The sequence below is a fragment of the Nicotiana tabacum genome, chromosome 13 (genome assembly GCF_000715075.1).
Source record: "Nicotiana tabacum cultivar K326 chromosome 13, ASM71507v2, whole genome shotgun sequence".
NCBI lineage: Eukaryota > Viridiplantae > Streptophyta > Magnoliopsida > Solanales > Solanaceae > Nicotiana > Nicotiana tabacum.
In genome coordinates, this window is record NC_134092.1 from 122750108 (window position 1) to 122765922 (window position 15815).

At 35.5% G+C, this 15815-nt stretch overlaps 2 protein-coding genes across 2 annotated transcripts; both read right to left on the minus strand.

Annotated features, from left to right (window-relative positions):
* Positions 1 to 399: 399 nt before the first annotated feature.
* Positions 400 to 2979, minus strand: LOC142167925 (5-epi-aristolochene synthase-like). The gene is made up of 7 exons (XM_075228445.1): positions 2802 to 2979; positions 2410 to 2674; positions 1947 to 2322; positions 1652 to 1870; positions 1382 to 1520; positions 981 to 1226; positions 400 to 867 (listed from the first exon to the last, which is right to left on the minus strand). Exons 1-7 carry the CDS (start codon positions 2910 to 2912, stop codon positions 571 to 573), a joined length of 1653 nt encoding a protein of 550 aa, XP_075084546.1. The 5' UTR covers positions 2913 to 2979; the 3' UTR covers positions 400 to 570.
* A 5232-nt stretch (positions 2980 to 8211) lies between these two features.
* On the minus strand, positions 8212 to 10825 carry LOC142167926 (5-epi-aristolochene synthase-like). The gene is made up of 7 exons (XM_075228446.1): positions 10648 to 10825; positions 10256 to 10520; positions 9793 to 10168; positions 9498 to 9716; positions 9228 to 9366; positions 8827 to 9072; positions 8212 to 8713 (listed from the first exon to the last, which is right to left on the minus strand). Exons 1-7 carry the CDS (start codon positions 10756 to 10758, stop codon positions 8417 to 8419), a joined length of 1653 nt encoding a protein of 550 aa, XP_075084547.1. The 5' UTR covers positions 10759 to 10825; the 3' UTR covers positions 8212 to 8416.
* Between the last annotated feature and the right edge of the window lie 4990 nt (positions 10826 to 15815).

The following is a 15815-nucleotide window of genomic DNA, read 5'->3' on the forward strand; positions in this document are numbered from 1 at the left end:
TAATTCGTCTATTATTTTAGGATCAAATTAATTCACTTGTCTATAAACCACGTATAAATTCAACTGTACCGTTTTTTCGATAAACAATAGTCTCGACCAAGTCTTGTGGGTGGGGTTCCACCCCGTCCTTTACACATAGATTCTCTCCTGTATGCCAATAACACTAGTGTTGATTCAATATGTCAATGTCCTCTTAACCTTTAAGTATATGTTTCAGATGTATATACACATGCGCCACAAGGAAAAACAAAGGTGCCAAAAACTAATTTTTGTGAGACCAAGTATGATAAAAAGAAATACTAAAGGAAGGACGAGCAAAAGGCTCAGATTACCTTTTTTTTCGACAGGCTCAGATTACTTCATACACTGACAAATAGGTCATAAGAGACCCCCATAACATTCTTCATAACATAACTTATTGTCATATAAAAAGATTTCTCCACAATGCGGATTCATAACACTTGAAGATTATTTCTTACAAGGATCTTAAGAAGCTCCTAGTTAGGAAGTCTACTGCACAACTGCACAAAGAAGAATGAAGTTTCCTTGAGATGAGCAACAAATGGCAGCTCAAATTTTGATGGAGTCCACAAGTAGGTTAATAATGTGAGGTTTTAAGACTTTCTCCGGATGAGTGTATCCATCTAGATTGTGTATATATGTAACCTCAACAATACGAGCAAGATTGAGAATAGGAGTTAAAAATTCTGTAGAGACGGGAGTGGGCCTAAGAAGTCCTTCATTAATATCTTTCCATGCTGTCTCAGCCATATTTTGAAATTTAGCCATTGCCTCTTTTGTTGATATACCATAATCTCTCATGCAGCACTCAATTCCAGTTGCAATTTGTCCCCTGCTTTTCTCAACCTAGAAAGCAGATAAATTAAAGGTTAGCTTTTATATTGCCTTAATTGTCGTCGCAACACTTTGTTTGTCCAAATCCCATATAATGATATAATTTCTTGAGATGCAAATCATACCTCGTACGTGGCTGTGTCATCGATAACTCGACATATAATTACACTAGCTTCAAGAATTTTTGGATTCTTTGACAACCACTCAAAATCTTGCTCCGTGGCAGACTTCATGCCCAAATACGATGTTGTCGCGAGGTAGTAATATGTGGTAGTTGCTAGTGCATTGCTTAGGTATTCAGAAACAGGTGGCATATATCCTTCAATAAACCATGTTGACTCGACATTATAATTTCTTACTACTTCTTTCATCTGTGAATACAAAACATATATGTGTTCAAGTGTTAGAAAATATTGATTGAACTGTATCAAGTTTCTAATCACTAAAAGACGAACACAAGGTAAACCAAAGTGAGAAATGGATTAAGGAAAAAATGTATTTCGATAGTTAAGTTGCTCGAACATACTCTTTCTATTGCATGGCAGACAATATGAGATCTTCCGGCACTAGACAATTCCTTTTCATAATCCTTGTAGAGATCTAGAATAGCTTTATAACTGATTTTCATGTAATCAGGAAGCCGATCAATTTCGTTGATATCCCATCTGCAGGATGACAAAATTAAGGTGAATTCATGCATTTTGAAAGAGCACAACTATAATGAGTAGAAATTCGTCTTAATCTTTTCACGACGACATTCACTATCAAGGAATAAGTGAATTGATGAAGTTCATACCTTTGTATGGCATCTGTGTATGCCTCAAGTTCTTTAACTGTACCGTAAGCATCAAAGGTGTCATCGACAATCGAAATCATTGATATGGTCTTAACGAGCATGACGCGAGCTTGAGAGTATTGAGGCTCAAAATAAACTCCTAATGCCCAAAAGTAGCATTCAACTACTCGATCTCTAGCATATGGAAGTGTTGTTACAAAATCCAAATCTTTCCACCACCTGCAGCATAAGAAATTAACATGAGTACTTGAGATATGATGAATCAAAAAGGGTTCATCGTTTTTATATATCGCACCTTGATACTTGAGCAAGTTCTTGTTTGTGCAACATCTGGAGCAAGTTGAAATCCAATTTGGCAAATCGAAGTAACACATTATTCTTCGATTGTTCCTTGTCATAGATTGATGAGATGAAGAATCGGGTCTCGACTCTAGGAACACCCTTGTGCAAACATTGCTCAAGGGCATGTGTCACTTGCTCCCTAAGTGGAGATTTCAAATGTGGAGCTGCAGATTCAAGATGGATAGTGGAGAAAGCAAGTGCGTCTTCTAAGATATCGTCAGCATGAGTCCTTACATGTGAAGCTTCATACAAGTTTAATAATCCTAAGACATCACTAGCAAGAGACTCCTTGAATTTGCCATTTTCATCTTGGAATTTGCTGAAAATTTCTGGTATTTCAAGAAAGAAAACTCAAGATGAATTAGCCTTCTTCCAATAAATGGATAATAATTTTAACAACTTCATGATGAACTTACCAGGAGAGATGTTGAAACCGTGTTGCCTGAGCAATCGAAATTGAAGTGCAGAGGTGCACAAATCATTGCAGTTTGAGTTTTGGTTGTAAATCTGATCCAAAATCTCATCAATTTCTTTCTCAAAGTGGTAGGATATACCAAGGCGTTCAATAATGTCAATCAAATTCAATGTATCGGCCAATTTCCTTCCGGTTGCTAACAGCATACTCCTCGTTTGTTCCTTCAATGCTTCAATCTCTTGAGCATATATATACTTTTCCGCAACCTATATGTAATGTACATTAAACTGAAATTAGCAAAATTAATGTTGTTCAACATAAATAAACTACCTGATTATCAATGGAGAACAAACTATAAATATAAATAAAGAATACTAGTATTAGTTAAATTACCTGATTATCAATGGAGAATGAAAGGAACTGATCACCCCAGAGACTAGGGGAGAAGTCGGCGACGGGGCGAACAATCTCTTCTTCATAGTTTGCAACTGCTGCTGAGGCCATTGCTAATTAAAGATGAGTGTATTTTTACTTGTTCTTTTAAGTTTTAAGGAAGAAAGAAAGGAACTCTACTTAAATGGAAGAGAAGGGACAAGTATATATAGTGGTGAGAGACTAGTTAATGTAATTGATCAAAAGCACCTAATCATTTAATTTCCCAGTTGCCTTACTAGACTTTACACTAGCTAGCAGCCTTTTGATTCATTGTTGGCGTCTGGGGTCTATTGATCCAGTTTCCCAAATATTTTATTTATTTGTTTCGTCAACTGAATAATATTATTTAAAAAGGCACAAAATAAGGGAGTACTGTAGAGTTGTTTCCTGGAACTATCAAATTCCTATTACTTTATTTATAAAACCTAATGTCATTGTTGCGGCATAAATTTCAATTATTAATGCAGAGTCCACTTTGATGAACTTAAAGACTAGTGTACGTAGTATTTATTTAGGTCAGTTTAGAGTTAAATTGACTGGATGGTCTAAAAGTTAATCAAACAGTTTTCACGAACCAAGGTTTTGTCGAAATTGTAGAGGTTCAAAATTGCAATTTCTCACAACAAAGACGTTTTTTGAGCGAGTCCCACCGCGAGGTGTACTGGCAGGGCATAAGTATCGTGGAGCATAAGCCCTGACATTCACCTAGGCAAAGTGTTACAAAGCAAAGTGTTATGCTTTGTTTTCTCCACACAAAAAAAAATGAAATTTTAAATATATTAATTTCAAGTTAGTTTTTGAATTTAAAATTTCTTTTGGTATCGCTCTAGTTTTTATATTGTTTTGATGACATAGGTATAATGTATCTTTACGCCTTTTATTTTTTCAAGAAAAAAAAGTTGCATGGTCGCGCGCGCATGCGCATACACACACACACACACATACATTATATATACATACACACACACACACACACTTATATATATATATATATATTAATTCTATAATTTTCTTTAACTTTTCACAATTTTAGTGTATTTTTCTGATTTATATAATGATTTTATAAATTTATAAAATATAAAAATAAAACACCCATGGGGCTTACACCTCGCTTCGTGTTAGATAAAACGCCTCATCTTTCGCTCATGCCTTTTTAAATACTGATTTTAAATAGACAGTTTTACCCTACTATAGTTCTAATTGAAATTTTAAACTTTCAAGTTACTTTGGTAATATATATAAGTAGTTTGCGTCTTTTTACATCTAATTCGTAAAGCTTTGGTAATATATAAGTAGTTTACTGTCTTTTAAAGCTTTCTTTTTACATCTAATTGGTACACCAATTTGGAAATACCTATTCTTGACAAATTTTGTAAAAGGGATTTTGTTTACTTCCTATACACTATATGAAACCTATTTATCTAAATTATCCCAGTTTTGAAAATTACCCGCCATAAACATGTTTTCCCTACAAAAATTATACAATCATTTAAAATAGACTCCTTATTTCCGCGGGCTTCTATTTTTAGCAGTGGCGTACGCAAGATTTTTCATAAGCGATGCCACATTTAAAAATGAAAACGAATATTGAATCATAAAGCTACTAATTAACGATAATAAATATTTAATGAAACTTCACCATAAGCATAAATATTCTATCTTTTAATTCTTCATCATTGTTTGTTTTCAAAACAGGAAATGTAGTTGTGGACAATTCCAGCTTGATGAACCTCCTTGTCCACATGCTTTGGTGGCTTTGAGGCATAGAAACGAGTCTTATGAAAACTATTGCTCTTTTTATTACACGAGGGAGAGACTTCTTGTGATGACCCAAAAGGTCATCTTTAAATTTAATAGTTATTTCTGTATTCTTAGACCTCAAATAGATTCATTGTTCCTCGACTTGCGTGCGCAGTCCGTATAATTTTCCGAAAAGTATTTATGAAAAATAGATTAAAATGTGAAATAGAACTTTAAAACTCAACTGAGTTGACTTTTGTCAACATTTTTAGCAAACAGGTCCGGATCAGTATTTTGACAGTTCTGGTAGGTCCGTATCGTGATTTGGGACTTGGGCGTATGCCCGAAATTTAATTTGGAGTTCGCTAGCTCAAGTTATGGCCATTTGACGAAAATTAGAAATCTCAAGGCTAAAGATTTTCAAAGTTTGACCGCGGAATTGAATTTGTTGATATCGGACTCGGATTGAGATTCTGAAAATTCGAATAGCTCAGTTATGTCATTTATGACTTGTGTGCCAAATTTGAAATCATTCTAGATTAATTTAATATATTTTGGCACGAGTTTTGTAAATTGAAAAGTTTGAAACTCATAAGTCTGAATCGAGGTGTGAATTATAATTTCGATATTGTTTGACTTGATTTGAAATCTCAAGTACGTCCACATTATGTTACGGGACTTGTTGGTATAGTTGAACGGGATCTCGAGTGGATCAGAGAGTTTCGGGGTAAGTTTTGAGCGAGTCCGGGCATTTCGGCACTCTACTGTTGTTCTGGAACTTTTGAAAGTGCGGGGGCACATTTTTGAGTGATGAGGCAATGGAAAAAGTGCGGACCGCAGAGCAGAAGTGCGGACCGCACAATTCTGCCCGCGGCCGCACAATTCTTCCCGCGGCCGCACAATTTTGCTCGCGGCCGCACTCTAAGGGAGTGTTGCAGCCTAGATGTTCTGACTTCGGAATCTTATATATTTTAATCGATAAGGAATTTGGAGATGATTCAAAAATGAAAGTTGTAGTCCTTTGAATCTAGTTTTCAGAAATTTATAGCGTTAATCATTTGGAGATTTGTAGGGAAAGTTATGTCTTTAATGAAGCCTGGTAGTGCAGTCACTATTGAAGTGCGGCCGCACAATTTTGATCGCGGCCGCAGAACCCGGGATGTGCGGTCAGCACAATGAGGGGTCTCATTGTGTATTATAAAACCGAGGGTTTGGGTATTATTTCATATTTGGACTTTGGGAGCTCGGTTTGTGACGATGTTTCGTAGGTTTTTCAAAAATTTCATTGGGGTAAGTATTCCTTTTCCTATATTAATTATATTTCATGATTCCATTCATTTACATCATGAATCCGTGAATTTATGGAAGAAAAATCAGATTTTTATAAAATCTTCCAAAAATATAAAATTAAGATTTGAAGATCAATCTGATATCGGAATTCGATAATTTTTATATGGTTGAACTCGTATCGGAACGGGTGTTCGGATTTCGTAGTTTTTCTAGGATTCGAGACATGGGTCCCACTGTTGATATTTTAGATGAATTTTGGATTTTAATCCGGAAAATTTTTAATTTCGTACGGTATTGATTCCTACGATTTGTATTGAGTATATTGAAATGTTTATGACTAGATTTTAGGATTTCGGACACGAATTCGCGAGGCAAAGGTTTTTTGCAATCTTGAATTTGTTTGCAAAGCGAGGTAAGTGTCGTGGTTAACCTTCGCTTGAGGGAATAGAACCCTTGAATTATTGGTTATGTGAAATTCATGTGAACGACGTATAGGCGAGGTGACGAGTGTCTATACGTCGTCAAATTAATTGGTTGCCTAATTATTTAAAAATCATAGATTGTTTTAAATCATGAATTAATTATTATATTAATTATTTCTCTCATATTCCTTGCTCAATATTATGCCTTGAATCCATGTTATAATCGTTACATGTTTATTTGACCTATGTGATTAAATTTCTACTTAGATGTAGTATATTAGAAATTAAATTGCCTATTTTCTCCTTGATTTTCACAATTAATTGCTACTTGTCATTACTTGTCCCTAAATAATCTATAAATATTGTGTGCATTGTTGCCTAATAACTTCTTACTGAATGTGGTATTTATTGGAGTATTTTATTATATTTAAGAGTTGTTAAATTATATTATTGGAACGGGTTGCACGCCGCAACGGAAATGAAAATTAATATATTGGGGGATCGGGTTGCACGCCGCAACGGATTATATTTTTAGTTTGTATTGTTGAAGCGGGTTGCCACCGCAACGAAAATTGATTGAGGAAATAAAACTGAATATATTGGGGGATCGGGTTGCACGCCGAAACGGATTGTATTTTAAGTTTATATTGATGGAGCGGGTTGCACGCCGCAACGAAAATTTATTGAGGAATTATATTGTTGGGACGGGTTGCACGCCGCAACGAAAATTGATTGAAATAATAATTAGTTATGACTGCCGAGTTGGATTCAACTATTAAAATGAGTTACCTGATTTATTTCTATTATTGTTGTTATTATTATTATTACGTACAGGTTAATGTAAGTGACATGTCTTAGCCTCGTCACTACTTCGTCGAGGTTAGGCTCGACACTTACTGGGTACATGGGGTCGGTTGTACTCATACTATACTCCGCACTTCTTGTGCATATTCCGGAGTTGGTCCCAACAACGTACTGTAGATTGTGCTCGGATTCAGCTACCAGCAGAGACTTGAGGTATATAGCTGCCCAGCGTTCGCAACTCTGAAGTCCCCTTCTACTTTATTTTGGCCGCGTGTTTTCTTCGATACATCTTTATTTTTATTTACACCCTTGTTTGTATTATTCTAGAAGCCCGTGCACTTGTGACTCCAGTTCTGGGATGGTATTTAGACATCGCGATTATTATGGATTATTCGCTATATTTCAGACTTTATTTTCGCATTTTTTTCTTTGTTATTAATTAATTTAAAATTGTGTTAAAATGGCTAATTATATTCTAACGTTGGCTTGCCTAGCAAGTAAAATATTAGGCGCCATCACGGTCCCAAAGGTGGAAATTTTGGGTCGTGACACTTCTGCATACTTATGAAATACGAGTGGACCCTCTACCTGATCAAAGCAAATGGGATGTGCCACAACATATAGCAGAAGAAGTTGTCCTGCCACCTACAGGAAAAAGGCAACCAGGGAGACCTCAAAAATAAAGATACAAACCATATGATGAAATAAAGGCAAAAAAGTATAATGTTTTATGTGGCAACTGCGGACAAGAAGGGCATAACAAGAGATCTCGTAGGAATGGTCCAAAAAGAAAATAAGAATTGATGTAGTTTAAAGAAATTTTTTTTACTGAGAACTCTTGATGAAATAATCTGACTTCGCGCATAGCAGGAGCTTAGTGCACCGGGCTGCCCTTTGTTTTATATATATAATTGGTAAATTGTATATCCCCGTGTAATTACGTTGAAACTTGAGTAGGGAGGGTAAAAAGGTTTCATATAGTGTATGGCTTGATAAAAATCCCAAATAAAACTGTTGTTTAGAGTTATTATTACATCCTAGATATATACATGAAATTACAAAGAGGAGAAAATGGACGGAATGAAAAAATGTATATATGCTGATAGCACAGAAGTGAAATCGGATGAACTTTAATTTCTATCATTTGAAGTGTTAAACAAGTATATTCAGGTATGAATATCGAGAACAAAATATTGTGATTACAAGGATCTTAAGAAGGTCCTAGTTTAGGAAGTGCACTGCACAACAGCTCCCTAACAACGTAATTATACAACAAAGAAGAATGAAGTTTCCTTGAGATGAGCAACAAATGGCAGCTCAAATTTTGATGGAGTCCACAAGTAGGTTAATAATGTGAGGTTTTAAGACTTTCTCCGGATGAGTGTATCCATCTAGATTGTGTATATATGTAACCTCAACAATACGAGCAAGATTGAGAATAGGAGTTAAAAATTCTGTAGAGACGGGAGTGGGCCTAAGAAGTCCTTCATTAATATCTTTCCATGCTGTCTCAGCCATATTTTGAAATTTAGCCATTGCCTCTTTTGTTGATATACCATAATCTCTCATGCAGCACTCAATTCCAGTTGCAATTTGTCCCCTGCTTTTCTCAACCTAGAAAGCAGATAAATTAAAGGTTAGCTTTTATATTGCCTTAATTGTCGTCGCAACACTTTGTTTGTCCAAATCCCATATAATGATATAATTTCTTGAGATGCAAATCATACCTCGTACGTGGCTGTGTCATCGATAACTCGACATATAATTACACTAGCTTCAAGAATTTTTGGATTCTTTGACAACCACTCAAAATCTTGCTCCGTGGCAGACTTCATGCCCAAATACGATGTTGTCGCGAGGTAGTAATATGTGGTAGTTGCTAGTGCATTGCTTAGGTATTCAGAAACAGGTGGCATATATCCTTCAATAAACCATGTTGACTCGACATTATAATTTCTTACTACTTCTTTCATCTGTGAATACAAAACATATATGTGTTCAAGTGTTAGAAAATATTGATTGAACTGTATCAAGTTTCTAATCACTAAAAGACGAACACAAGGTAAACCAAAGTGAGAAATGGATTAAGGAAAAAATGTATTTCGATAGTTAAGTTGCTCGAACATACTCTTTCTATTGCATGGCAGACAATATGAGATCTTCCGGCACTAGACAATTCCTTTTCATAATCCTTGTAGAGATCTAGAATAGCTTTATAACTGATTTTCATGTAATCAGGAAGCCGATCAATTTCGTTGATATCCCATCTGCAGGATGACAAAATTAAGGTGAATTCATGCATTTTGAAAGAGCACAACTATAATGAGTAGAAATTCGTCTTAATCTTTTCACGACGACATTCACTATCAAGGAATAAGTGAATTGATGAAGTTCATACCTTTGTATGGCATCTGTGTATGCCTCAAGTTCTTTAACTGTACCGTAAGCATCAAAGGTGTCATCGACAATCGAAATCATTGATATGGTCTTAACGAGCATGACGCGAGCTTGAGAGTATTGAGGCTCAAAATAAACTCCTAATGCCCAAAAGTAGCATTCAACTACTCGATCTCTAGCATATGGAAGTGTTGTTACAAAATCCAAATCTTTCCACCACCTGCAGCATAAGAAATTAACATGAGTACTTGAGATATGATGAATCAAAAAGGGTTCATCGTTTTTATATATCGCACCTTGATACTTGAGCAAGTTCTTGTTTGTGCAACATCTGGAGCAAGTTGAAATCCAATTTGGCAAATCGAAGTAACACATTATTCTTCGATTGTTCCTTGTCATAGATTGATGAGATGAAGAATCGGGTCTCGACTCTAGGAACACCCTTGTGCAAACATTGCTCAAGGGCATGTGTCACTTGCTCCCTAAGTGGAGATTTCAAATGTGGAGCTGCAGATTCAAGATGGATAGTGGAGAAAGCAAGTGCGTCTTCTAAGATATCGTCAGCATGAGTCCTTACATGTGAAGCTTCATACAAGTTTAATAATCCTAAGACATCACTAGCAAGAGACTCCTTGAATTTGCCATTTTCATCTTGGAATTTGCTGAAAATTTCTGGTATTTCAAGAAAGAAAACTCAAGATGAATTAGCCTTCTTCCAATAAATGGATAATAATTTTAACAACTTCATGATGAACTTACCAGGAGAGATGTTGAAACCGTGTTGCCTGAGCAATCGAAATTGAAGTGCAGAGGTGCACAAATCATTGCAGTTTGAGTTTTGGTTGTAAATCTGATCCAAAATCTCATCAATTTCTTTCTCAAAGTGGTAGGATATACCAAGGCGTTCAATAATGTCAATCAAATTCAATGTATCGGCCAATTTCCTTCCGGTTGCTAACAGCATACTCCTCGTTTGTTCCTTCAATGCTTCAATCTCTTGAGCATATATATACTTTTCCGCAACCTATATGTAATGTACATTAAACTGAAATTAGCAAAATTAATGTTGTTCAACATAAATAAACTACCTGATTATCAATGGAGAACAAACTATAAATATAAATAAAGAATACTAGTATTAGTTAAATTACCTGATTATCAATGGAGAATGAAAGGAACTGATCACCCCAGAGACTAGGGGAGAAGTCGGCGACGGGGCGAACAATCTCTTCTTCATAGTTTGCAACTGCTGCTGAGGCCATTGCTAATTAAAGATGAGTGTATTTTTACTTGTTCTTTTAAGTTTTAAGGAAGAAAGAAAGGAACTCTACTTAAATGGAAGAGAAGGGACAAGTATATATAGTGGTGAGAGACTAGTTAATGTAATTGATCAAAAGCACCTAATCATTTAATTTCCCAGTTGCCTTACTAGACTTTACACTAGCTAGCAGCCTTTTGATTCATTGTTGGCGTCTGGGGTCTATTGATCCAGTTTCCCAAATATTTTATTTATTTGTTTCGTCAACTGAATAATATTATTTAAAAAGGCACAAAATAAGGGAGTACTGTAGAGTTGTTTCCTGGAACTATCAAATTCCTATTACTTTATTTATAAAACCTAATGTCATTGTTGCGGCATAAATTTCAATTATTAATGCAGAGTCCACTTTGATGAACTTAAAGACTAGTGTACGTAGTATTTATTTAGGTCAGTTTAGAGTTAAATTGACTGGATGGTCTAAAAGTTAATCAAACAGTTTTCACGAACCAAGGTTTTGTCGAAATTGTAGAGGTCCAAAATTACAATTTCTCACAACAAAGACGTTTTTTGAGCGAGTCCCACCGCGAGGTGTACTGGCAGGGCATAAGTATCGTGGAGCATAAGCCCTGACATTCACCTAGGCAAAGTGTTACAAAGCAAAGTGTTATGCTTTGTTTTCTCCACACAAAAAAAAATGAAATTTTAAATATATTAATTTCAAGTTAGTTTTTGAATTTAAAATTTCTTTTGGTATCGCTCTAGTTTTTATATTGTTTTGATGACATAGGTATAATGTATCTTTACGCCTTTTATTTTTTCAAGAAAAAAAAGTTGCATGGTCGCGCGCGCATGCGCATACACACACACACACATACATTTATATATATATATATATATATATTAATTCTATAATTTTCTTTAACTTTTCACAATTTTAGTGTATTTTTCTGATTTATATAATGATTTTATAAATTTATAAAATATAAAAATAAAACACCCATGGGGCTTACACCTCGCTTCGTGTTAGATAAAACGCCTCATCTTTCGCTCATGCCTTTTTAAATACTGATTTTAAATAGACAGTTTTACCCTACTATAGTTCTAATTGAAATTTTAAACTTTCAAGTTACTTTGGTAATATATATAAGTAGTTTTTACGTCTTTTTACATCTAATTCGTACAGCTTTGGTAATATATAAGTAGTTTACTGTCTTTTAAAGCTTTCTTTTTACATCTAATTGGTACACCAATTTGGAAATACCTATTCTTGACCAATTTTGTAAAAGGGATTTTGTTTACTTCCTATACACTATATGAAACCTATTTATCTAAATTATCCCAGTTTTGAAAATTACCCGCCATAAACATGTTTTCCCTACAAAAATTATACAATCATTTAAAATAGACTCCTTATTTCCGCGGGCTTCTATTTTTAGCAGTGGCGTACGCAAGATTTTTCATAAGCGGTGCCACATTTAAAAATGAAAACGAATATTGAATCATAAAGCTACTAATTAACGATAATAAATATTTAATGAAACTTCACCATAAGCATAAATATTCTATCTTTTAATTCTTCATCATTGTTTGTTTTCAAAACAGGAAATGTAGTTGTGGACAATTCCAGCTTGATGAACCTCCTTGTCCACATGCTTTGGTGGCTTTGAGGCATAGAAACGAGTCTTATGAAAACTATTGCTCTTTTTATTACACGAGGGAGAGACTTCTTGTGATGACCCAAAAGGTCATCTTTAAATTTAATAGTTATTTCTGTATTCTTAGACCTCAAATAGATTCATTGTTCCTCGACTTGCGTGCGCAGTCCGTATAATTTTCCGAAAAGTATTTATGAAAAATAGATTAAAATGTGAAATAGAACTTTAAAACTCAACTGAGTTGACTTTTGTCAACATTTTTAGCAAACGGGTCCGGATCAGTATTTTGACAGTTCTGGTAGGTCCGTATCGTGATTTGGGACTTGGGCGTATGCCCGAAATTTAATTTGGAGTTCGCTAGCTCAAGTTATGGCCATTTGACGAAAATTAGAAATCTCAAGGCTAAAGATTTTCAAAGTTTGACCGCGGAATTGAATTTGTTGATATCGGACTCGGATTGAGATTCTGAAAATTCGAATAGCTCAGTTATGTCATTTATGACTTGTGTGCCAAATTTGAAATCATTCTAGATTAATTTAATATATTTCGGCACGAGTTTTGTAAATTGAAAAGTTTGAAACTCATAAGTCTGAATCGAGGTGTGAATTATAATTTCGATATTGTTTGACTTGATTTGAAATCTCAAGTACGTCCACATTATGTTACGGGACTTGTTGGTATAGTTGAACGGGATCTCGAGTGGATCAGAGAGTTTCGGGGTAAGTTTTGAGCGAGTCCGGGCATTTCGGCACTCTACTGTTGTTCTGGAACTTTTGAAAGTGCGGGGGCACATTTTTGAGTGATGAGGCAATGGAAAAAGTGCGGACCGCAGAGCAGAAGTGCGGACCGCACAATTCTGCCCGCGGCCGCACAATTCTTCCCGCGGCCGCACAATTTTGCTCGCGGCCGCACTCTAAGGGAGTGTTGCAGCCTAGATGTTCTGACTTCGGAATCTTATATATTTTAATCGATAAGGAATTTGGAGATGATTCAAAAATGAAAGTTGTAGCCCTTTGAATCTAGTTTTCAGAAATTTATAGCGTTAATCATTTGGAGATTTGTAGGGAAAGTTATGTCTCTAATGAAGCCTGGTAGTGCAGTCACTATTGAAGTGCGGCCGCACAATTTTGATCGCGGCCGCAGAACCCGGGATGTGCGGTCAGCACAATGAGGGGTCTCATTGTGTATTATAAAACCGAGGGTTTGGGTATTATTTCACATTTGGACTTTGGGAGCTCGGTTTGTGACGATGTTTCATAGGTTTTTCAAAAAATTCATTGGGGTAAGTGTTCCTTTTCCTATATTAATTATATTTCATGATTCCATTCATTTACATCATGAATCCGTGAATTTATGGAAGAAAAATCAGATTTTTATAAAATCTTCCAAAAATATAAAATTAAGATTTGAAGATCAATCTGATGTCGGAATTCGATAATTTTTATATGGTTGAACTCGTATCGGAACGGGTGTTCGGATTTCATAGTTTTTCTAGGATTCGAGACGTGGGTCCCACTGTTGATATTTTAGATGAATTTTGGATTTTAATCCGGAAATTTTTTTAATTTCGTACGGTATTGATTCCTACGATTTGTATTGAGTATATTGAAATGTTTATGACTAGATTTTAGGATTTCGGACACGAATTCGCGAGGCAAAGGTTTTTTGCAATCTTGAATTTGTTTGCAAAGCGAGGTAAGTGTCGTGGTTAACCTTCGCTTGAGGGAATAGAACCCTTGAATTATTGGTTATGTGAAATTCATGTGAACGACGTATAGGCGAGGTGACGAGTGTCTATACGTCGTCAAATTAATTGGTTGCCTAATTATTTGAAAATCATAGATTGTTTTAAATCATGAATTAATTATTATATTAATTATTTCTCTCATATTCCTTGCTCAATATTATGCCTTGAATCCATGTTATAATCGTTACATGTGATTAAATTTCTACTTAGATGTAGTATATTAGAAATTAAATTGCCTATTTTCTCCTTGATTTTCACAATTAATTGCTACTTGTCATTACTTGTCCCTAAATAATCTATAAATATTGTGTGCATTGTTGCCTAATAACTTCTTACTGAATGTGGTATTTATTGGAGTATTTTATTATATTTAAGAGTTGTTAAATTATATTATTGGAGCGGGTTGCACGCCGCAACGGAAATGAAAATTAATATATTGGGGGATCGGGTTGCACGCCGCAACGGATTATATTTTTAGTTTGTATTGTTGGAGCGGGTTGCACACGGCAACGGAAATTGATTGAGGAAATAAAACTGAATATATTGGGGGATCGGGTTGCACGCCGAAACGGATTGTATTTTAAGTTTATATTGATGGAGCGGGTTGCACGCCGCAACAAAAATTTATTGAGGAATTATATTGTTGGGACGGGTTGCACGCCGCAACGGAAATTGATTGAAATAATAATTGGTTATGACTGCCGAGTTGGATTCAACTATTAAAATGAGTTACCTGATTTATTTCTATTATTGTTGTTATTATTATTATTGCGTACAGGTTAATGTAAGTGACATGTCTTAGCCTCGTCACTACTTTGTCGAGGTTAGGCTCGACACTTACTGGGTACATGGGGTCGGTTGTACTCATACTATACTCCGCACTTCTTGTGCATATTCCGGAGTTGGTCCCAACAACGTACTGTAGATTGTGCTCGGATTCAGCTACCAGCGGAGACTTGAGATATATAGCTGCCCAGCGTTCGCAACTCTGAAGTCCCCTTCTACTTTATTTTGGCCGCGTGTTTTCTTCGATACATCTTTATTTTTATTTACACCCTTGTTTGTATTATTCTAGAAGCCCGTGCACTTGTGACTCCAGTTCTGGGATGGTATTTAGACATCGCGATTATTATGGATTATTCGCTATATTTCAGACTTTATTTTCGCATTTTTTTCTTTGTTATTAATTAATTCAAAATTGTGTTAAAATGGCTAATTATATTCTAACGTTGGCTTGCCTAGCAAGTAAAATATTAGGCGCCATCACGGTCCCAAAGGTGGAAATTTTGGGTCGTGACACTTCTGCATACTTATGAAATACGAGTGGACCCTCTACCTGATCAAAGCAAATGGGATGTGCCACAACATATAGCAGAAGAAGTTGTCCTGCCACCTACAGGAAAAAGGCAACCAGGGAGACCTCAAAAATAAAGATACAAACCATATGATGAAATAAAGGCAAAGAAGTATAATGTTTCATGTGGCAACTGCGGACAAGAAGGGCATAACAAGAGATCTCGTAGGAATGGTCCAAAAAGAAAATAAGAATTGATGTAGTTTAAAGAAATTTTTTTTACTGAGAACTCTTGATGAAATAATCTGACTTCGCGCATAGCAGGAGCTTAGTGCACCGGGCTGCCCTTTGTTTTATATATA

Coding starts and splice junctions, on each gene's coding strand:
- LOC142167925 (XM_075228445.1), bottom strand. CDS start 2,912: ATGGCCTCAGCAGCAGTTGCAAACTATGAAGAAGAGATTGTTCGCCCC. Junction 1,871..1,946: donor GAACTTGCTCAAGTATCAAG/GTGCGATATATA, acceptor CTTATGCTGCAG/GTGGTGGAAAGATTTGGATT. Junction 1,521..1,651: donor TACACAGATGCCATACAAAG/GTATGAACTTCA, acceptor GTCATCCTGCAG/ATGGGATATCAACGAAATTG.
- LOC142167926 (XM_075228446.1), bottom strand. CDS start 10,758: ATGGCCTCAGCAGCAGTTGCAAACTATGAAGAAGAGATTGTTCGCCCC. Junction 10,521..10,647: donor CATTCTCCATTGATAATCAG/GTAATTTAACTA, acceptor CATTACATATAG/GTTGCGGAAAAGTATATATA. Junction 9,073..9,227: donor TCTGCCATGCAATAGAAAGA/GTATGTTCGAGC, acceptor TTGTATTCACAG/ATGAAAGAAGTAGTAAGAAA.